Here is a 23962-nt window from a genome sequence, read left to right on the forward strand (position 1 = left end):
GATTGACTTTGGGTTCAGGGCTCACTTTCATCAAAATGTAAATGTGAGTGTGAATGGTTGTCTGTCTCCACATGTGCCCTGTGACAGGATGTTTTGTGTCTATTGTTCAGTTGGGTTAGGCCCTAACAGGATAAGCTGTATGAAAACAGATGGTTGAAAGAAATTGGAACACAACATTATAAATTAGCATTTGCCGTACTGTAGTCTCACATTGAGAATGTTTGAATTTCACAATAAAAGCAATTCAATTATAAAATAAACTGAATAAATGTATAGTTTCCGGGGAAATTACTTGAGCAAGACCTTATAGCACTATTGATATGGTGTAAGTAATTACTGGTGGTAGCAGTTCCAAAAAAATGGATGGATGGATAAAAATGTTTAGTTTAAAAGTTTCATTCAAAATTGCTAATAATCGGCTAATATAGTAGTACTGTACACTTACTGGTGTCAACTATTGAAATTGGATGGAAGACCAAATTTTTTAGGTAACATTTTGCTCCTGTAATGATGTTTATTAATCCATAACAATGACTTTAAAGATGTACCATTTAAAAACATCCATCCTTCCATTATCTGAACCGCTTTATCCTCATGAGGTTCGTGGGTGTGCTGGTGCCTATCCAAGCTGTCTTCATGCCGCAGACTGGGTACACCATGAACTGGTTGCCAGTCAATCGCAGGGCACACAGAGACAACCAACCAACCACACTCACATTCACTCCAAGGGGCAAATTAGAGTGTTCAATTAACCTACCGAGCATGCCTTTTTTGGAATGTGGGAGGATACCAGAGTACCCGGAGAAAACACACTCATGCAGGAGGAGAACATGTACATTCAAACACAAGGGAAAGCCGGGACCCGGAACCTAACCTTGACCTCTGCACTGTGAGGCGGACGTGCCCGCACCACTTTAAAACAGAACTGTCAAATCTCAGTTGATATTATTACTGCTGGTTCAATGTTATGAATTGAGTCGGGGAGCTGGCTCAGCCAATCGGGGCCATGGAAAGGGTAATTGACAGGTAGGCCCCGCCCTCTGAACACCTGTAATCCAATCCGTGTCGCCTTCACAGGTAAAACCGGCCTCGATTTCTCAGTAATGCCCCCCCCAAAAAAGCGAGTCGAGCCGACAAAACCCGTTCTACTCCGCCGGGGACACCTTGTTTGTTGCCGCTGCCCTCATCCAAACGTTCGCGGCGCCGTTTTTCTACGCTTAAAAGAAGACGGATCGGATTTTCAGTACCAACTAGAAAGTCCAGTTCGACCGACCGAGATGTCACAGGAGCATGACAAGTAAGTTGTCCTGGCCTCGCCACTCTCGAGCCCTCACAACAAACCGCCTCGCACTTACTAGCCACACTTAATTCCGATTTTTGTGGACTTTTGACATCTTTTTTTCCCCAACACATCTCCCTTCGTCTCGCCTTGGAGTTTAAACGTCTATTTTGGCTTCACTCTGACCAGCTGCTTCTCCTGCGACGTTTTTTCCCCTTATTTTATAAAGTTCCCCCTGAACGCACCACGGCTGTAAGAAATGTCTCTTTAGGATTATTTCTATTTTGTCTTGTTGCTAATGGTAAGTTTTCTGATACAGACATCTCCTGTCATGTGTCGAAAGTGATTCACCTGTCATGTTGGAGCCTGTACAGGTGCATTCTCACCTGTTGTGAGAACACAGGCGCCAGTTAGAATCATCAGAATAAAGAAAAAAAGAGGACTGTCCCGTGAGGGTGATGGGTGTTTTGTTCATTTTGGGTTGTTTGATTTTGCCCAGAGCATTCAACAGTTGGGACCTATTATGTGTTTAGTCCTAATGATGTTTGTTCAGGAATAAACTGCAGCGGGGGTGATGTCACACTAAGTGTCCTCATATTGCATGTGTAAAAAGTCATCAGCTTCTGACTGCCACATTCAAATAGCAGCGTTTTTTCTCAATGCCAAAGATGCTTAGTTCGTCATTTCAATATTTTTTTTTTCTCATGAGGGCAATAACAAGGAGACTTTTGGAATGAAACTGTACACCTGCTAGGCGTTGGCTCCACGACAACAATGTAAGCAAGCACGGGGGTCGTTTGAGATGAGCGTTGTCAACTTTTCTTTCAGTTTTTTAGTCTTAATTAATTGAAAGCAAACCACCATGTAACACATCTAAACTATTTGTTTTCGTTGTGAAAGACATTTTCTCTGGAGTTTTGTTGCCCTTCAATAACGCTTCTTATCAGGTCGCTGTTTAATCAAAGGTACAATTAGAGCTAGGATTACTAATGATCACTTTGCATGGACAATAGAGAGGGGAAAGAAGGCATTTGTTGTAGATACTATGCATAGAAACTGAGCCACACGGTCGCTTGTTGGTGGTGTTCTTCAAGATGGTTTATAGCAGTGGGGTGAGGGCCCTTTATCCTTTTGAGGGGTGGTTTCAGGTTCATACAATGATCATTCACATTATTTACTATGTATTATTAGTATTTTCAGGAGGCTAAATGTTTTTGGACTGGGCAGTACAGTGGACTAATAGTTAGTATGTTGGCCTCGTAGTCAAGTGGTCTTGGGTTGGAATCATCTACTGGTTTTCTGCAGATATCCCTGCTTATTCCCCAATTCCAGAAATGTACGTTAGGTCCCTGTTAGGTCCCTGTTAGGTCTAAATCGGAGGTATTCAAACTCTTTTTTGGTCATGTCAAATCTTATTTATGTTTTCCCAATGGGGGTTGTTAAGACTTTAGATGAGGATCTCAGCAAAGAATGACAAATTGATTGATAACCTGTTATGAAATCAGATGTCAAGTTGTTCAGTTCATTTTAGGAAGGGGTTTGTTCATCAAAGTGCTTTCTGTAGCTCAATGTGAATGAGGCAATGCACAAGTTAGTGTGAAAGGGGCAACTAGTCTGGTTCACAATAAGACGATCTGTGATGGGGTTGAAGTCAGAGTTCTCAAGTTCTTTCACATCAAATTCAAACATTAGCTGGGCTAGGCGCCCGCCCAGAGAAAATGGACAGATGGATTTTTTCTTCTCAACATTTTTCAAAGTTGTGTTCAGATCAAATGGCAGCAAGTTACCCAAGTTACACACCCCTGCTGCAAATGTTAAACTCAAGAAACTCTGCTAATAATGCCACTCAGGCCTCGTCATTACTGTTAACATAAGTAAATATATGCTGTGCAAACAGGCCTGAGCTAATAGTAAAAAGTCCAATATTTTCCAACATGTTGATGGGTGTATTTTCATCTCGATTCTGAGAACGTTAAGTTTTGAGCTTAGAGGCTCACAGTGATGACACAACAAGCCAAAGGGGCTTCTAACTCGCACGCTATATCCGAATATTCAGCAGTTGTGTTTATAAAGCAACATGGGGGAGGAGCAAGACAAAGACGCCAGGGCTCATCGAAACGTACAGTGGTTGTCATTTTCCAGTTCGTCGTCATCTTCTAAAAACAAAAGTTGTTAGAACGCAAGAATGCGGCCGGGTCGGATGCGTCACCTGCGGTAGGTGTGTGGGCCAATGAGGTGGCGGTGCCCCAGTTGTCGCACTGGACAAGCCTGTAGAGCATCTTTTCTCAAGGTGCATCGGCCGTTCCACGGCTAAGAGTTTGTTGCACAATCACAGAAGAGCCTGAAGAACTGGTCCTACAGATAAAGAACTCTTTCTCGTCCAAGTGTGACTGTTTTGAGACAAGGATGTGATTGACAAGATGTTTTATTTACATGCTTAATCCTATGGAAGATGGAGGAAAAGGATGGGCTCAATAATCCTTGAAATATTTCATCACATTTGCTGTCAATAGACATTCATAGGGAAGATGAGTCACGTCCGCATTATTCTGCTCAATACAACACTCTGATCCCATCCATCGATTTTTCTATAATGCTTGTCCTCATTGGAGTCGCAGGTAACTAAAGCCTGTCCCAGTTGACTTTGGGCCAGAGGCAGTGTGCACCCTGGACTGATTGCCATCCAATTGCAGGGCACGTACACAGACAAATAGCCTTTCACATTCATACCTATGGTGAAAAAATAAAAATGTAAAAAATATACCTCTAAAACAGTGGTTCTTAACCTTTTAGAGGTACCGAACCCAACCAGTTAATATGCACATTCACGAACCCTTCATGAGTGATAAATAAAAAAGAACATTTTATATATATGCAAATTCAAGATATAAAAAAACACACTTACAGTGTCAAAAACAGAAAAAGTAAATTAAATATATATATATATATAAACCAAGCAAACTAAATTTCCCACAGCACTGATTGGACAAGCAATGTCATGTGATCATCTGCAGCCAGTGATGGCCAAGCGGGCGTGTCATAACTAATTAACATGTTGAGTTGCGTGCCTCTTCCCCTCCATGGCAGAGGCTCTGTCGAACCCCTGAGACCGACTCACCGAACCCTTTGGGTTTGATCGAACCCAGGTTAAGAACCACTGATCTAAAATACTGTTGCATAGGTGTGCGTATCCTCTTAAAAAATTCGACTTAACTAATCATATTCAAATGAGAGTCAGCGCACACCTGTCCTCATTGAAAGCGTCTCTGTATAACCCCAAATAAAGTTGAGATATTACAGTAGGCTTTTCCTGACATTGCATGGTCCACACGAAGTTTCCACGTCAGTCTTCACAGGTGTCAGTCAAGGGAACGGAACAAAATAATTTTCAGGGCATTAAAGTACACCATTGAACACTGTGAAGACAGCCCTCATTAAATGGAGAAAATATGGCACAATAGTGACATTAACATGACCCGGGCATCACTTGACAATTGATGAAAAGAAGAAAAGGGGTCAGGGAGGTTGCCATGAGTCCAACAGCAAGATTGAAAAGAGCTGAAGGAATTTCTGTCAAGTAGTGGCTGTTTGGTAAATCTCCCGTCATTTTCATCGGTCTTGGTTGTGAGGTAAGGTGGCAAGACAGACAAAACTTAAATTTGAAATCTCCCTTACGCAAGTGGTAATATGATATGGTCTGATGAAAGTAAGATCCAACTTTTTGACCATAATTACAAAATTAAAGATTGGCACAAACACTAAGTTGATCATCAAGAGAAGAACAGAATACAGAGAGTGAAGTTTGATGATGGCATCATCACGCTTTGGGGATGATTAACTTTTTAACGAGAACTGGGGTCTTCGTCAAGGTGAGTGAATTTTGAACAGTTCCAAATACCAGTCAGTGTTGCTACAAAACCTTCAGGTTTCTGCTAGGAAGAATAAAAAGCCTACCAGAACATCTGAAATTTATTCAGGAAGAATCAATGACACTTTAAAAGGTGCCAGAGTTGTCCTGACTCCCGTTTAACATGTTTGTCGTGATTGATTCATTCTGAACAGAGCTACATACGACAAGCGGGTGTGCACACTATGCAACCACCAGTTACATATCCCCCCCACCCAAAAAAAATAGATTTAAAGTTTTTTCCGTGATACAGATTATTGGTTCGATAAAGGTGGATTTTTTTTTTTTATTGATCTTTGTCTCACCTCAACAAGGGTGTGTCATCTTTTTTTTTTGTCCACTCAATGTGCTGTATATATGCCAACCAAAAGAATCAATCAATCATGATAAACACTTTCTGTGGCATTTTTGTATTGTGGTGTGCCATGAGATGTTTCGGATGTAAAATATGTGCCTTTTATCAAGCATCATGGAAGTTGATATGTTTGATTTGCTTTAACTGGATCTGGCCATCGGGCCTTGAGTTTGACACCTGTGGTGTAGGGGGAAATAAAAGGGATTTGTGTGTCTGTGTGCACGTTATTAAAATTTGACATTTTTTGTGAGTGCACCCTGCACCCAAAGCATCCTATCAGTTTCAGTTTTACAAGAAATAGTGTGAAAAATCAAATCAAAAAAGCAGGTCACCTTTAACCTACAGTGGCGCATGATCTGCATCACCTGAAGTTGTTAGCGGTCAACAGTCTGCAATCGTAGATTGCAATCAGAGCTGTTGCGATATTTCTTTTTTTGATATTATTATGCATGCACATGCGGTCAAGGGTCGACTGCAGGTTTGTTGTTTGAAAAGTAGGTCTTCGGTCAAAAAAGGTTGGGTCCCCCTGGTCTAGGCGCATCCATGTGTTCTGATGAAGCATTGCCTTTTTTTTCTTCGCAGCAAGCGTGCCGTCCTGGTCCTGCAGAACGACCCCAACTATGGCGGCCAGCGGCGTTCCTTCACCACAGAGGATGAAGCCTGGAAGTCATTCCTGGAGAACCCCCTGACTGCAGCCACCAAGGCCATGATGAGCATTAACGGGGACGAGGACAGTGCCGCCGCTTTGGGTCTGCTCTATGACTACTATAAGGTATCCTTGGCGGGCCATTCGCAAAACGTTCTAAAAAAAATCTGCAAAAAATCCTGTTGCAAAATTTATAAAAAAAAATTTCTGCCTCCAAATTCTACAGACAACAGCCCATAATTAACTAGCTGGCCAATTTAATCTGAGGATATTAGCTAATTTAAAAAATATACAGTATTAACATATTACAACATGAGACAAAGATAATGACATTCATGATCATTCATATGATCATTCTAGCAAAATAGCAATCCATATTAGAATCATAACCCAAAATCTAGTAAAGAATGGACATTCGTAGTGAGAACATTGTCACATTTTGTAGCGATGTTCGATACCATTCTTTTTCAGACTGATACGATATGAGTATCATAGTCATAGATACTGAGTACTGATATCATTAGTAGATAACTGTATATACAAAATGTATAAAATTATTTAACATTGACAAAAGATTGTGACCAAACTACTGTAACATAGTGCCAAAAATGCTGAGGAGGACTTGCTCAAAGTTAGATTTTGTTTGCCTTAAGTATCATTGGTTTATATTGGCAGCTTCCATGAGTACAGATACCTCACAATAAGGCTGTTATCAGCACTGATAGCGATATCAAGTGTCGGGATTCGTTCATCCCTAACATTGTGCATTCATAACACATTTGCAGAGCAAATTTTGAAAATATGAAAACAACATGTCCTCACACAGGATTGAACAAAACGCATAAATGTCCATCCACCTACATTGGGATGTATTTAAAAATCCACAAGAAATCCACTGGGATTTTTTGGACATCACATGCATCGTTACTCAAAAAAATGAACATTGAAGCTATACATACAGTAATTACCCATCGAGTCCTAAAAGTGGAAATTCAAACTGAGTTGCCGAAAGAGGACATTAGTAACGATTCAGGCCCGCAACTTGTCCTGCTCCAGCTCAGGTGACACAATCACAGTGGTCTTGCACTCAATCAAAAGTGAACAGAGAGCTGGGAGGAGGATGAGGTAATCAACTTCTTGCACAGTTTCACCATAAGCAACGTACGTGGTGCAACATCTGTGAGGCAGAACGTGTACCACGTCGCATGTAACTGAAGACGGCAACCTCTCGGGATGTGATGTGGTCAGACGCTCAGCGGCTGTGTTTACCCTCCCATACAGGTGCCCCGGGAAAAAAGAACAATAACCCAGGGCAAGCCAGATGCATTGGTCTCTGATGTGGATCCCAACAAAAGGTAAGGCCTGACGTATAATGACAATGAGCTGTCGCGGGTGGACTTTTGCATTCTCCCAGTGTTGCGTGCAGTGTCTTCACTCTTTCTCCGGTACCCAGTATTTAAACTAATGCTGTCGACGGGAATCTTAAACAGTCAATTGCCCTCAATGTTTGTTTGTTTTTTTTTGAATGAGAATCGATGGAGAAATGTTTTGGTCAACTCTGGCATTAAAAAAGCAAAAATTACTAATTTCAAAGTCACTTTTATGTCTTTTTACAAGAGGCTTGTTTTCTCTGGTTTTATTTTATGGTCCATAATAGATGATTTGGGTGAAACCAACACATGCTTTATTGCTGATTCCTAAAAATGGAATAACTTCGAAACAAGATTATTTTGGTGATGAAAGAAGCAAGTCAAATCACTTTTTGGTGGTTTCTGTGGTTAGATGGTCATAAAACACAAAATGCTGTGAGCCTTTAAAGATCAATCAGATTGCTCTGAGTTGGGCCGCACTCAAGAGCTTCTCTTTTTTGTAAATGGCTAGCATTGAAAAAGTTAAGGTCTCGTCTTACTTTTGGCCCATCCTGTATATAATGATTTTTTTTTCTGCAGGAACCAGATTCAGGCAGCACATGGCATCTCTCCTCTTCCAGAGACCAGCATGGAGAACAGGATTCAAGTCCTCAAGGGGCCCTTCAACATTCTCCAGCTGGCCCAGGACAAGCGGAGTCAGTTCCCATCGCCAGGTCGGTGTTTTCGAGCACCTTTGACACATTCTCTTCTTCTGCTGTCGTTGTCTGACTGTCGTGCGGTTTCTTTCATTCAGACACGACTGTCACCGTGTCCATCGCCGCTCTGCAGAATTACCCGCACGTCAAGACCGAGGTGCCCATCCACGGTTTGACTGTGCCCAACAGCTGCGCCGAAACCGACAACCACGTGGGCGTTTTCGACCGGCCTCAGCTGCCCCACAATTCGGTACAGTTCAGCCCCAGCACTCAGTCCCGCACGCCCCCGGACTCCACCTTCTCAGAGAGTTTCAAGGATGGTTCCCAGGAGGTGAGTGGAATCCCGTTGCACTCCTCCTCTTCTTTTCCACTCTCAGATCTGGCTCATCAAACAATAGCATTTTCACCCGATCCCGTGGAGCTGACGGTGGGCTCAGCCTCCTTTAGATTTATTTGAGCATGGAAAAATAGCAGCCAGTGTTTGATTATACCATTGTCTCAGCAACACAAAGTGCTGTGCTCTTTCCTCAACAATAGCCAAAAGCCCTTCCTCTAACCTCCTCTTTTTAACCTGAAGGGGGTTTACCGCAGAAAACCCAACAAAATGTAGAGGGAAGTTGGCGCCGGAGGAAAAAAAAAAGCTTCAAAGGATGAGATTGATTGGGAAAGAAATTACCCGGTAGCATAAAAACTATGACGACAAGAGGAAGCCACGTTGCTCCGGGGTACAATTGGTGGTCAATGTTTTCAGTTATTTATTTTTTAAATCATTTTGGAGGATTAGAGCATCTAACAAAAGTCTCAAATTCACCATTTCCGGAAATTAGGATATTAGTTAAGAATGACTCATTTTTTAAAATGTCATTATTTTGTTTTTAAGATGAAATCAAGTCAAATTTGGCTTTCTGTGAAATATTTTCTTAACATTTTTGTGTGTCTTTTTACAGGTGTTTTCATTTCCGGGTGAACTGCAGTTACGTATGGGCTCCATGACGCCTGAGGACTACAATCAGTTTGACACGGTGCCGGGGTAAGTCACGCCGCTGCTGAACCCGTCACCCACCAGCTTTCAGTTTTGACACCACCCTGCCTCGCTTTCTTCGGGCACCAGACTCCCCTGTTGTTGGAATACGAGACAGCTGTTTTTCATAGGAATGTAACCATTCACTCAAGCCCCGGTTTGATTTTCAGTTTCCGATTTCAATTCAGTTTAAAAAAAAAAAAAACTTTTTTGTTTTTTTAAAATTTATTTTAACATCTGCATTTTGTCCTCCTTACAACAGTATTTTTTTTGCAACCTCACAAAATCAAACTTGAAAATGAACTCCTAATTTTTACTATTCATTCATTCATCTTCCATACCGCTTGATCCTCACTAGGGTCGCGGGGGGTGCTGGAGCCCATCCCAGCCGTCTCCGGGCAGTAGGAGGGGGACACCCTGAATCGGTTGCCAGCCAATCGCAGGGCACACATAGACGAACAACCATCCACGCTCACACTCACACCTAGGGACAATTTAGAGCAGGGGTGTCCAAACTTTTTGCCAAGGGGGCCAGATTTTATGTGGTAAAATGTCGGGGGGCTGACCTTGGCTGACATTCTTTACATTGAACAATATTGTTCAACAAATTTTAGTAAGCCAGTCTGTTTCACATTTCCATTTTTATTTTAATTTCAACAATCTTAAGAATTTCTTTTGGTTCATTTGAAACAGGTATATCAACTGCAACTGCTTATTCACTTGACTTTTTCTTAAACAGAAGTCTCCTGAGTGCAAATTGATTGATTTGAAACATAAAATGTATCACTATGACTTTTCAATAGTCACAAAACCTTTGACTCGAACAACAGGGAAATGAACAAGCAATACACATATCCACAACTGCAAGGATCATTTGAAATATGACATATCAGTCAATATAAACACGGAGTGATGTCTTGTTAACTCGTGAGTGATGCCCTCTAGTGTCTAAATGCTATTACTCATTTAGTGAATGCTATTACTCATTTAGCCACTAGAGGGAAGCAGTACTCTATGAAACATCACTCCCCAGTCTACGAGACCTCAGTCAATGCAACACGTGTTCCATTGCGCCCAACCTGCGGGCCAGACGGCACTGATTTTATGACAGGGGCCGAGGGCCGGATGAAATTCGACCGCGGGCCGGATTTGGCCCGCGGGCCGGACTTTGGACATGCCTGATTTAGAGTGTTCAATCAGCCTGCCATGCATATTTTTGGAATGTGGGAGGAAACCGGAGCACCCGGAGAAAACCCACGCAGGCCCGGGGAGAACATGCAAACTCCACACAGGGAGGCCGGAGCTGGAATCGAACCCGGTACCTCTGCACTGTGAAGCCGACGTGCTAACCACTGGACTACCAGGCCGCCCCTAATTTTTACTATTTAAACTAAATTTTTGTCGTATCAGTGTTTTGTTAGTCCCAGAACTAAACATGAAAATAAATAAATGTACAAGTGATATGACTGTTCTTTTGTGAGAAAATGTGAATATCTATTCTTTTATTTATTTGTTTCCAGCGATGCATATTTTAAGTTCAAATAATTTTTTTGTTGAATCGTTACATCCCTAGTTATCCATGATATCCACGATTCTTTGTCATTACGTTAGGTCCCGCTACAGAAAATCTATGGATGGATCACATTTCTCCTCCCATCTCTGTCTTAGGAATAATTTCGAGTACACCCTTGAAGCATCCAAGTCTCTGCGTCAGAAGACAGGCGACGGAACCATGACATATCTGAACAAGGGACAGTTTTACCCCATCACCCTGCGGGAGATTGACAACAAAGGCCTTCAGCAACCAATCACCAAAGTCAGGGTGAGAACTAACGAGTTCTAGCCCGATTTGTCCTGTGTTCATTATCACATAAAGACCCACAGTGCAGGGAGAGGCTGTACGCGAGAGTAGACTGAAGGCTGATTGTGCCTTCACAGAGTGTGGTGATGGTTGTATTCGGAGAAGAGAAGTGCAGAGAAGACCAGCTGAAACACTGGAAGTACTGGCACTCAAGGCAACACACTGCCAAGCAGAGGTGTCTCGACATCGGTACATTTATTTTATTTATTTATGGCTTTACTTTAATCGGTTGCATAATAAATAAAAGCTTGACATTTCCTGCACATCTAATGAGATCCAATGAAAAATATTTCTGCTGTCGCAGCTGACTACAAGGAGAGCTTCAACACCATCGGCAACATTGAGGAGATTTCCTACAACGCCATCTCCTTCACCTGGGACACAAACGAAGAGGCCAAAGTAAGATGACTATAAAATCAAAATGACTGTACATGCACATGCATTCTAATGTTAAACGTCAGTTCCCATGAGGGGCACGTATCGACCATCACAGCAGTAATCACAATTACACCAAAATAGGAGTAACCCAAAAAGTGGAAAGGAAAACAAAACAAAACATAAAAGCAACATTAGAGAGGAAGCCTAAGGAAAGTTGACATATAATGTAAGCAGGAAGAGAACGGCATACAGATTTAAAGTTTTGCCTGGTGGTTTGAGGCAAGTAATACATAGAATAAATACAAAAATATTGTTCAACTGTGCTTCAATAATCGCAGTAGAATTAACATATATGGAAAATTAAAGAAAATATGTGTTCAAAATATTGAAACGGTTAAATAACAAACTAATAATGGCGAGAAGGTGGAACCCAGAAAAAGAAAAATAGACAAAAGAAAACGAGGACGAGCAAAAATGAAATCTAAAAATTGAAATCTAAAATTGAAAAAAAAATGTGTGACAAACGTGCGCAGAAAGAAAAAATAAGGACAAAAAAATGTCCAAAAAAGGAAATGGACGACGTGCATGTGACATATTTCCCTTTCAGCAAAATAAACGTCATTTATAAACAGCAGCAAAAGAATGCGGAAACTCAGCGGGTGGGCTGAAGCGAGGGCTCCTTTTTCAATGGAGAGGCTGAAGGTGAAGACGCTTCCTCGTTTGCTCACCCTCCTGTGGCCCTGACGTGTTGTTGAGAGGAGAGATGAATGATATGATTTGACCTCCAAAGAGCCTGGCGGCCCACCCGTTAGTGTGCATTCACACATGCACACACAAACCAGGATGTGACTCTAACCGTCTCATGACTTCAGGACGGTGCCCGTAGGATGTTCATCCTTGTGTGTGCATTTGTGGTTGTCAGCGGCTTGTTTGAGGAAGATGATGCTCGCTTTTAGTTTGCCCTGCAACATTAATGCATGAAGTCTCACCCCTTTACTCTTTTTTTTTTTTTTTTTTAAATCTGCCCGAATGTTAGCCTGGCATTTGGATATGTTCAAAATGAATGTTCAACAATGAAGTACAATAGTTTTAAATATATACACATAAGCACAATGATTATCTTGTAAAAGTAAATAGAAAGCTGACCTCCGAGGTTGAACAATTTATTGTAGATGCTGCTTATGTATGCTAGAATTTTGTCATAAATAATGATGCGCTACACCACAATGTCAACAAAATAATGAAAAATGGACTAAGGCAATTAGTAGAAAATGACAACAACAACAAAGACGACGAAACAGGTGAGAAAGGGGACAAGTTAAAAAGGAAAAAAAATCCCAAATGTACTAAAGAAGGAAAATGGACAACGACAAAAAGCAAAGAAAAACATTCATGAATAATGGGGGGTAGGGTGGGTTAAACCAGAAAAATAATGTAAACAATGAAATGAGCACTAAAATGATAACCAAAACAAAAAAATGAATTAAACTAAGAATGCATTATAAAAAAACACTTTTGGTGAAAGGGGAAAAGTGCATCCAAGAAATGTATAGATGATATGCGCAGAAGAAAATAGTGCAAGCTAAATTTACAATTGAGGGATTTTTAAAAGTCTCACATTCATTTAAGAATATAAATACATTTTTAAAAGTTTCAGAATTTTATAATTTCGCTAAGTTGTTTATTTGTTGTTATTTCTTGAGAGGAGAACACAATGGGTTTTTTAAAAGTGATAACCATGTACAAAGTGGAGAGCAGACCTCTTTGACCCGTATGCAATAATTTTGTCAAGAATATCAATGCCCAAACATATTTGAGGGCGTGGAAATACATCTATTTCCCACAAAAAACTGATTTAAATGTGCGACCAAAATCCTTCATGCAGTTTATGCATAGTCCGGAAAATAAACAGCAATGAAAACTCAACCTACTTTATGTATTGTCGCTCTGTTTACCTAATTTGCATGCGTTTTCAAAAAATGCTTAAATATGACCAGATTGTATGATCTTTTAGCTCTTTTATCATATTCCCATATTATTTTCCTACTTTCTAGGGAAAGTTTCTTTAGGTGGGAAATGAGTGCGAGCCACTGTTGTCTGGATTTGTCCACTAGAGGGAGACACAGAACACTGAACGTTAGAAAAGACATTTGTTGCCTTCATTTAGCCATGTTGCTGGTGTAATGATCATTTCTCTCAAAATCAACAGTTACATAATTCTAATAATGTAATTTCTTCTATTTATATGGATTGGTCTGGAATGCAGTTAGCACATCTGCTTCACAAGTCTGAAGCTCGAGGTTTGAATAAGTTCCGCCTTTTCTTTGCGAAGTTCCTATGTTCCCCCCACCTCTGGCCTGGCTCGTGTGACTTTTCAAAACTGCATGTTAGGTCCATTGAGTACAGTGAACCCAACCAAAGCACTTAAAATAATGAATGTGCTTATTTATTAATTTATTATTTTTTAATGGTCAAGGCAGACCTGCCAAAATGATGCTCCAACCCCTCATGTAAAAATCAGTTCATGTCATGACGATGCCACAAGATGAGGCCATAGCAGTAATGGACACAGCTTGGGCCTGTGGACAAAGATAGCAGAAGGGGATGTTTTTCAGAGCATAACGAAGGATAGGTTCCCTCAAAAAAACAAAAAAAACAATTTTGTCTTCGATCAACTCCTGATCCCTTGAATGGGTCTTCCTCAGATCTTCATCTCAGTCAACTGCCTGAGTACGGACTTCTCCTCTCAGAAGGGTGTGAAGGGCCTTCCCCTCAACCTGCAGATTGACACATACAGCTACAACAACCGCAGCAACAAGCCCATCCACCGGGCCTTCTGCCAGATCAAGGTGTTCTGCGACAAGGGGGCCGAGAGAAAGATCCGAGACGAAGAGAGGAAGCAGTCCCGCAGGAAAGGCAAGGTGGCCGACCTCAACCCGGGCCTGTCCTGTGAGTGGCAAAGGCGACGCCTCAGAATGTTACGAGGCAACCGTGTGGCATGTTGGCGCCATAAAAAGACTTTAACCTGCTCCTCATTTTATGACCATTTTTACAGTCGTGGATGTCAAAGTGCCCATCCTGCATAAACGCAACGACGTGACCATCTTCAAGATGATGAATGATCTCGAGACTCAGCCGGTGCTCTTCATACCTGACATTCACTTTTCTACCTTCCAGCGCCATGTGAGTTGTCGCACAAAACGCACATACGCACTTTCATGCGCCATAGCGAGCCACGGATCCACCCACTCATGGGTCATGGTGACCTGCTCGGTACAGTAACAGGCAGGAACAAAGTGTGTGTTGTTGCTGATGCCATTTGCAGGAAGGAGAAAAGTACAAATTCTTCCTTGCTGTACTAAAGTCAAGTTTTCACACATCTGTACTTGAGTTTAACACATTACTACTCAAACTCAAGGCCCAGGGGCTGGACCGGGCTTGCCACATTATTTTATGTGGAAAATCGGGTATGTTAGCAACCATGATTTTTGCTGAAATCTGCACCACTTTTGTTCACTGTATTTTTTTCCATCAGCTCATTGATCGGCTATCAGAATTTAATTTTATCAAATATCAGAAATCAGCATCTGCCTCAAATTCCACATTGGTTTGGCATTTATTCTTACCCTGAGGGGGAAAAAAGGATACTTGGGGGCAGTGATGACTGCCAACAAATTTGGAAAAGTAAGATGCTCCTCATGTATAGCCTGATAAACATCGCTCGTGGTTAACTTGAAACATTATTTGTGGCAAATGCTTTGTCTTGTGCCACCCCAAAACCCGCCTGCTTCTGGCAGAGTCATGGCCTCGGTGAAACTTACATAAGGAATAAGAGCATGTCGCACGCACACTTAAGTTCTGATTTTTATTAGTGTTGGCATACAAGCCTGTCAGATGAACCATGTTCCCTGTGGACTCTCACCAGGTTGACCATGTCATACCACAAGCAAGTGTGTATGTGCATTTATATGTCATGCAGGAGATAGTGAACAAACTCTTGCCTCTAATAATATGAGACAGTGATGAATCGTTTCCGAGATTGTCTCTGTGTATAGTTAGATTAAAAAGAAACTAATATGTTGGTGGCAAACTTCAAGTGTGTGCATCTTAATAATGAAAAGATGACATCAAGATTTGCAAAATCCTCTGTGGGCCATGAAGACAAATATATGAAGACAGATGAACTGTCACATAAATATTCATAATTGTATATTATGAGAATCTGTGGGTTTAAATGTTTTTATTGTTTTTTTTTAAAATAACATTTCCTCTGAGGTTTTAGTACCCTGTTGAAATTGCTTTGATTTTCATTCTTCTTCGTGCAGAATACATTTGCAGTGAACAGGGCCAGCCCACAAATAGTGAAAAGTCACATATCACTGACGGCCATTTTATTGCATTGGATCATACACAGGGTGATTTAGAAAGAATACGCCAAAATCATCAAGCTATATTTCAAAAACGAAACACAGTGTCTTTGAAGGAAATGCACCATTTATAGAACTGACAAGTTCATTCATATTGTCAAATGATTGTCTGCTTCCAACAAGAAACACATCGCAACACACCCCCTAAAACTGAGCGACGATTTAGCAAATGGAATTGCAATCCCACTGAATGGAATCGTTCCACTTTTAAATGTACCATCCTCGAATCGTATCGAGATACGTATTAAATTCTATTTTACTGGAACGACGCACACCTTTACTCACAAGTCAAAGCAAGAAAAGTGACCTGACCACGACTGATTAAGTGAAACGTGTACGTCTGATCGCTCGTATCTCGAGGCATCACTGTAAAAGATGCGGCCGCTTTTCCTTACAGGAGCGCTTTCAAATGTGTCTGATTGGTATCAAGGAAAATGCCGCCTTTGCCCTCCATTGATTAATGTGTGTAAACTTTGAGTGCTTCCTGCAGGATAAACAATGATCCCTGCATTGGTGCCAAAAAAGAGCCCGCCTCCCCCCACTGCTAACATTTACTTTGGTTATTTTTGGTGCTGCTGCTAACTTTGAACCTGGCTATCACTTTCTGATAAACTCTTGAGCTTACTGGGTTCATCGTTCCCGGAATAGCATTCTAATCACAGAAACACCGGCAATCAATACAGTGGAAGGAAAGAAAGCCTTTACAAGCATTTTTTTTTAATGAAACATTTGCTGGCCTCCCTGCTCCCGTGTTGTGGCTTCCCTCCAGTTCTAGGAGCTCAGTCGACATTTGGACTCATATCACCTCCCTAACTGGGTCAACCCCGTGAACTTGTTGGCCATCTTTAAACCGACCAGCCCTGGCATGTAGTGCTTTCCCAAAATGCACGGGTAGCTCTGAAACCTCAATGTCAGCAACGGCCTCCTGTTCAGTCTTGTGGTGTTAATGTCCGTCTGTCTGTGTGTGTTGTAGCCTTTCACGGCGGAAGATGGAGAAGACAGGTGAGCCCCGATTTCACACTCGCTCTGTTCACATTTGGTTTCACAATTGCCACCGTGGTGACCTTTTGGCACCTTCTCGGTAAAAAGGCGCAACGGGATAAATGTTGTTATAAGAGAGGGCTTGAAGGCGTTGCATACCCACATGTGTGTTCTTCAGTGTCTTTAACTGCCTGTTAACTGGCTGTGAAGGCCTCGTAAGAACTGATTTATCTGCCTTTTTGTCTCACGCAGCTCTGGCATGAAGAGGTTACCCTTTAGCGATGATGAGTTCGGGTCACCGCCCAATAAGATGGCCAGGGCAGAAGAACCCAAGAAAGGTAGGCATACGCGTATGTGTGTGTGTGTGTGTGTGAGTGCCTGTGTGTGTGGTTTAAAACGAGTTAGAGGGGCAAGGGAGGGGTTCTTGCTGTGGGGGAAAATGTGTGAACACGAGTACACGTGCATGTCAACTTGCTCTGGTAGCTTCAAGCGCGCCCGCACACACAGACACACACATGCACACATGCTGAGGCCTTCACTCATTGGCTTCCAACAAAATACCATTTGCACACAGGCACACAACAAACAAACCTGTGCCCTTTACCCTAGATCAGAGCCAGGCTAAGTAGTATGGCTCGCGGACCAAATGCAGCCCATTCTGTTCTTTAATTGCCAATCGAGCATTTACATTAAGAGTGCTGTAATATCTGTCGCATAAATTTAACTGTGTTTCTGGAAATTGAATGCCAAAATTCAACATCGCAAAACCATCCAACTCCAAGAAGACAATTTTCTTCAAAAACAGACAAGTCCAAAAATTTCACCTAACTATAAAATGACACTGAAATGATCAGTATTTGAGCTTTCATTTTGAATTCTGTTCTTATTTAAAACAGCGATGAACTCAAATACAAATAAAACATCTGCGTGGTACACAAGCTCCCTCTGGCGGTATGTGAAATAATCACTTAATTAATTGTTCAAACTGTGCATAATGACACAGTGACTTTTGTTTTCAATTCCACATGGTAAATGTAAAAACATTCAGTTATATTCCGATTTTAAATACAATACTTTTGAATGCAATTTATATACAGTATATATAACATTTAGGCCGACTCTTTATTTCAATGTGGGTCACTATGGTAGTATTTTGGATGTATTTTGTGAGGCCGTATTTGTTACCAAAAAGTGTGAGGAGATCTTATTTTAGGAGGTGCGAGGAAATTGCTCGGGGGAAATGCAATAAAAATTACTGTATAATTTGAACGCTTCAGTACAAAGAAGAGCGTTGACATTATTGATTACCCTCATGAGGTTCCAAGAAGAAAACCTGAAAGGGTCACAAGATATTTTGTTTACCGTGCATAATTTGTTTTTCAACTTTTTCCTCAACTTATTAGGTCACTAAACATTTCCACACAAAATCCAGTAGACGCAACTAAAGGCTACTTTTTTTAAGGATTTACATTTCAAGGTCATTTTGGAGAAGCCTGACCTCAAATGTTGTTTAATCATCAATGGATTAAAAGGAATTGTGTTATTTAAAGAAAACAAAAAGTCCCACGTGGCCTTTTTTAGTTTTTGGCAAACCGCTCAGCAGTTCAACCGGTCGGCCAGCTACAGGCAATCAGGTTGTTGTGAAACAAAGCTGTCAATCATTTGCAGCGCTGTCTCTTAAAATGACGCCAAACACATTTTCACATGGCGGCTCGAGACAGGTGATGAGTTGAGACAAACAACCGCTCATAGCATTACATGACTACGTCTAAACACCTCCACCAGAAATGACTCATACAAGCACACCCTAAATTTGTCTTGAAATAGAAGCTGCCGATGGACGACGTGCAGTGTTTTCTTGTTCCAAAAAAGGTTTCTGACCAAATAAATGTAATAAACTGGGTCTTGGCAAGAATGAGAGTCTGCTATCATGTCCCTTTTGTATGTTTGCAGTCATGTATGATGATTACAGTGTGTGCATGCTCTCTGTCTGGGCCCTGAGACACTTTTCTTTCTTTCTTTTTTGTTTTTTAGTTGGAATAATGCCCGTACAGTCTGGAGTCAGTTTAAAAAAAAAGTGGAGGTATTTTGCATGGCAATGTCACTTGAGATGTCTGTGCCAGATGTATGGTTGTTTTTGCGTGTTGACATGGTATTGTAGATCTGGAAAGCCCTGATGGGTTTTAATACGAGAGATGAATTTAGATGATTTGAGCGTCTTATTGCGCAATGGAGAATCTTGACATTCATCCATCCAGCCAAGCCATTTTGTATACAACATATCTTTATTTATAGAGCGCTTTTGCAAGCCACAGTCACAGCCCAAGCCAGCTCCTCACCTCCGCTGTGGACTTGAGCAAGCAGCTCAAGTTTCCAGACCACGTCACAACAACTTTGCTTTGGCCAGACATCGTACTTACGTCAGGATCTTCAAGGCAGGTGCTATTGATAGAACTCACAGTTCCTTAGGGAGGATCGCCTAGAGGAGGCGAATGACTAGAAGCGGTCAAAGGACCAGGAGCTAGTCGAGCAATGACAAAGAGGAAACTGGAAGGCATGCTGTGAGCCCATTGAAATTGGGTGTATGGGCTTTTCTGGCCGTTCACATGGTGTCCACTCTCGTCATCGTGCAAAGAAAAGGAAGGCCATCAAGGCCACCATGGAGGCACCAGAAAGAGCCTCTAGTCTAGATAGATGATTCTGGATGAAAATGAGCCATCTGTGGGCCAATGCTCCTGGGACACAAGCCAGAGTCTGATTAACCCTGGCTGGGCCACCTGAGGGAGGTGGTATAATGGCGAAGATCACTGATGATGTGTCCCAGTGCATCCAAGGATGTATCTCACACTTGCATCCGATATAAAGTTGTTTTTCCTTAATTATCATACTGATACGAGTTCTTCCAGATCTAGAAAATCTGAGCTATATACCGTTAATATAAATGGATGACTTGATTTATATTTTTATTTACTGACTCTTATGTGCATGTAACCTTTGCCCTAATCTGTTACATGATCAAATCACGACTTATTGATAGGCTCCATTTACAGATCTTCGAGCCCTCATTCAGGACTTTCATATTAGGTGTGGTCAATATAGTTTGTTGCGTAATAGACTGCTGACCTTGTTACTTGTGCTGGGGTTTTGTTCTTGTTGTTTTGTTTTTTTGCCCTGACTCTTGATTGTTTTTGCCACAAACTTCTCTAGTCAAAAAAAGTTTGGGTCTTTTAAATAATCAGAGTATTTCATACTGACAAGAATGGAAGCGCCTTTGTGTGTTTTTGTGTTAATTTGTGAATTTATTGTTGTTTCTCTCATTCTCTCTCACACACACACACACACACACAGACACACAAACGCACACAAAAACGATTTTGAGTTCTGATATGTCACTATACACGTGAAAAGTGGCATAATAATCATTCATCTGGAAAGCTCATGTGAAGCACTTTAATATGAGGTATTACTTGACAGGTGATCTGCCTTTAATGGACCGCTTTGTGTTTGCCCACCACAGTCCTGTTGTACGTGCGCAAGGAGACGGAGGAGGTGTTCGACGCCGTCATGTTGAAAAATCCCACACTGAAAGGCCTGGTGGACGCTGTAAGTATCATTATTTAATACAAAAACTCGCCCAGGTGAACTCGGGGACCTTTCTGTTTAATCAGTGGCAGATGGAGACCTCGCCGTCTGCAGCTCTGGGACGACATACCAGTTAAATGAGCTATGATGGGACGCCCACCTGGTCCGCTCGGGTCCAGAGTGGGAAGCATTTCAGGAAACATGACACAGTTTTGTCTTTTCAGATTTCAGAGAAGTACGACTTGCCTTTGGACAAGGTTGGAAAAGTCTATAAGAAGTGCAAGAAAGGGTACGTATGAGTCACAATGAGCAAAGCTAACTGACAGGTAGTTTTTGTTTTTCATGTCATGTCTCTCACGTCACATATCGGGCATGCCCTCCTCCTGTGGGAGGTTTCGCTTTCCGACTACAGCTGAAGGATTTTTAGTGCATGGATCAAAAATCAAAAAAAATTTTCGGATCCCATTTTTGTGTGCTTGTAACAAGGATAAAATATTAAAGTAGCTCTAGCCATGAGCCATCGGCTTTAACCCTTTCGGGGACAGCGGTTACTCCAGTGGACAGCTTATCAGGTTCATGCACATTATTTGTGCATGAAAGGGTTAATATTATGCCACTGAATTGCTTTATGCACAAATTTGGTTAAAATATTCAGTTCGTCTCACATTCAGATAATGAAGAAAAATATTCAATATAAGCAATAATATTAATTTTTTTTCTTTAAATCAAGCGTAGGGAGATCAACTTTGTGCAGCTGAATGTTCGTCCCTCCTGTTTCATTGCTAGTCTTGTATAGAACATAGTAACGTCTGTACTGCATGACATTAGACAGCAAACTACGCAGCATCATGAACATTTGGAGGACGCGATTCATTGTGGTGATTTTATTTGGAAAACCAATGTCATTATATTTATATGTCAAGTTTGCTCTGATGAGTACCAACATCTCTGTTTTTCAGGATTCTGGTCCACATGGATGACAACATCATCAAGCACTACTCCAATGAAGACACCTTCCAGATCTCCATGGAGGAGATGGGTGGCATGTACAAGCTCACCCTCACGGAAATCTGATTGGACGCAGCAGGAAGCGGAAGAAGAAGAAGGAAGAGGAGGATGAAGGGTTTACACTGTACATTGATGATGGACTTGTATCATCTTACAAGGCAAAACAAAAAGAAGTGGTATTTAACAAGCCATATACTGTAGCTCTTAATGTGCCTCATTGTCAAATGATTCCAAGGAATGTCAGATTTTTTTCCCCTCCTTGTCTCCTCTATGTGTTTTGTTCAAAGCTTCAGTGGTGCTGCTATACCTCATTCTCCTATTGCAAAAAGCAGCCATGTTTCTCATTATCCTGACATATTGTGAGAAGAAAAAGCTCATCTTAATCAAGCCATAGCACTGATGATTACAACCAGTTACGATGAATAGTCACTACTGTATAGCTTGTAAAATGAGCACAAGGTTAATAAGGACGAAAGAAAAACCCTGAATATTCAATGTATTTATCACATAATTCACAGGAAAAAAATATGGCAGTATTTAGCATGTAAAAATCATCTTTGTACAATTAGGAGAGATGTTCATGCATGTTTTTTAAGAGTAGGACACGTTGTTTGAGAGTGCAATGGCTTCGATTTCTGACCAATTGAAATAATAGCCTCTCTAGTATTAAATAGAAGGCGAGAACGCATCTTCCCTTGAGAACGAGCCTTGCGTAGGTATAGTCGTTAATGAATTGGTCTAGTAAAGTTACCATACTGTTCTGCAAGTGCAATATGACATTTGGATTCAGAAAAAGAAAATACAGCATGAAAATATTGTACATATCTTTTCAGAAACATGCTTACATCTTCGGATCTTCTTTATATCGCAGTACTTACTTGTGTGTTTGTGTATATATTTATTACAAAGAGAATGGTTTTGGGGTTGTTTTTTGCTTTGTGTACTGTATTCAGATGTCTATCATGCCTAATATGTTTTTATATGGATTTATTATTGCATTGCGTGTCAAGGGAAAAGGTTTTTGTTTTTCATTTTAATGGAAGCTCTACTTTTGTTGTTGTTGTTAAACAGATTTGAATGCACAATAGCGCTCAATAAAAGCTCGCTTGTGCTGCTGTCTACCTGTCTTCAAGTCAAATGATGGATGCGTATGTATTGCAGTGTGTGTCCAAATGTGTTCAGGAGCAGATGTCTGCATGGGCATGGGATCAACACTGTGGGGACTCGGGAAGCATGCACGGGTGCTGACACCACATGGATGCCATTTCCTGTGCTGGCCCTTTAAATAATATTCTTTTCAAAAGCTCTCTCAAGCTGCGCAGTACATTGATGGAGCTACAAAAGAGAAGTCCCTCTGAAATGCCAATGAAAAAACTCATACAACAAGGTTGAACATATAGCAATGCAAATATGCCCCACAAGAGGCAGTTGGAATTCTTGGAGTTACCATATTTAAACCGCACACTGACTATTCTTCAATCAGTGTGTTTTATGTCATCATATTTAGACACAGTGGATATAACAAGTCTACGCACCACTATTCAAATGCCAGGTTCTTGTAACATTAAAAAAAAAAAAATAGCCCAAAATAAATTCTAATGTGACTGAAAACCTAAATTACTAAATAGATTTTTTAAAATAATAATAATAATAATAATACATCACATTTGTAAGCGCCTTTCACAACACTCAAGGACACTGTACAGTCAAGACCAATAGTAAAACACAGATAAATTAATAAATAAATAAAGAAAGATTTAAGGCGGGTAGGCAAGTCTGAATAGGTGGGTTTTGAGCTGGGTTTTGAATAAGGAAAGAGAGTCAATATTACGAATGTTGGGAGGAAGTGAGTTCCAGAGTTTGGGGGCAGAGCGACTGAAGGCTCTGCACCCCATTGTACTGAGACGGGCAGAGGGAAAAAGGTGGAGGGAGGATGAGGACCTGAGCGAGAGGGAATGGAGATTTGAAGAAGATCTGACAGATAGGGAGGCGCAAGGTTATGGATGGCTTTGAATGTATAGAGAAGTATTTTGAAGTTGATTCTAAGTTTGACAGGAAGCCAGTGGAGCTGTCGGAGGATGGGGGTGATATGATGGAAGGAGGGGGTTCTCGTGATGATCCGGGCTGCTGAATTCTGAACAAGTTGAAGTTTATGGAGGAATTTTTGATGGACCCCTAAGAGGAGTGAGTTGCAGTAGTCAATACGGGAAGTGACGAGACTGTGAACAAGGATAGCGGTGGTGTGCGGAGTGAGTGAGGGACGGAGGTGGTTTATATTGCGAAGGTGGAAATGAGCGGACCGGGTAATGTTATTGATGTGGGAGTGAAAGGATAGTGAACTGTCAAGGATGACACCCAGACTCTTCACCTGGGGGGAAGGAGATATAGTGGCATTATCAATTGTGAGGGAGAAACTGTCGGCTTTGTTTAGAGTGGATTTGGTACCGACGAG

General features: G+C 41.3%; 1 protein-coding gene across 3 annotated transcripts; it reads left to right on the forward strand.

The window, feature by feature from the left end:
* Positions 1-1104: 1104 nt before the first annotated feature.
* On the forward strand, positions 1105-22629 carry grhl1 (grainyhead-like transcription factor 1). Of its 3 annotated transcripts, none has more exons than XM_052086206.1 (16): positions 1105-1297; positions 6124-6313; positions 7469-7542; positions 8137-8270; positions 8351-8583; positions 9200-9282; positions 10942-11095; positions 11212-11323; positions 11439-11533; positions 14218-14428; positions 14568-14695; positions 16913-16941; positions 17173-17258; positions 20438-20523; positions 20727-20791; positions 21462-22629. In XM_052086206.1, the coding sequence occupies exons 1-16, from the start codon at positions 1278-1280 to the stop codon at positions 21574-21576; spliced, it is 1815 nt and encodes a 604-aa protein (XP_051942166.1). In that variant the 5' UTR covers positions 1105-1277; the 3' UTR covers positions 21577-22629. The 3 variants fall into 3 exon arrangements, with proteins under 3 accessions (XP_051942166.1, XP_051942165.1, XP_051942167.1); XM_052086205.1 differs by having other exon boundaries at positions 1106-1297; positions 14218-14461; XM_052086207.1 differs by lacking the exon at positions 1105-1297 and adding an exon at positions 1307-1580 and having other exon boundaries at positions 14218-14461.
* The last annotated feature ends 1333 nt before the right edge of the window (positions 22630-23962 follow it).

This window comes from Hippocampus zosterae, chromosome 14 (genome assembly GCF_025434085.1).
Source record: "Hippocampus zosterae strain Florida chromosome 14, ASM2543408v3, whole genome shotgun sequence".
Taxonomy (NCBI): Eukaryota; Metazoa; Chordata; class Actinopteri; order Syngnathiformes; family Syngnathidae; genus Hippocampus; species Hippocampus zosterae.

What these genes read in the sequence shown, in the direction of transcription:
- grhl1 (XM_052086205.1), top strand. Translation starts at nt 1,278, where the DNA reads ATGTCACAGGAGCATGACAA. An exon ending in GCAGAGGTGTCTCGACATCG is followed by an intron (nt 11,324 to 11,438) that starts GTACATTTATTT and finishes CTGCTGTCGCAG; the next exon opens with CTGACTACAAGGAGAGCTTC. An exon ending in GCGGAAGATGGAGAAGACAG is followed by an intron (nt 16,942 to 17,172) that starts GTGAGCCCCGAT and finishes TGTCTCACGCAG; the next exon opens with CTCTGGCATGAAGAGGTTAC.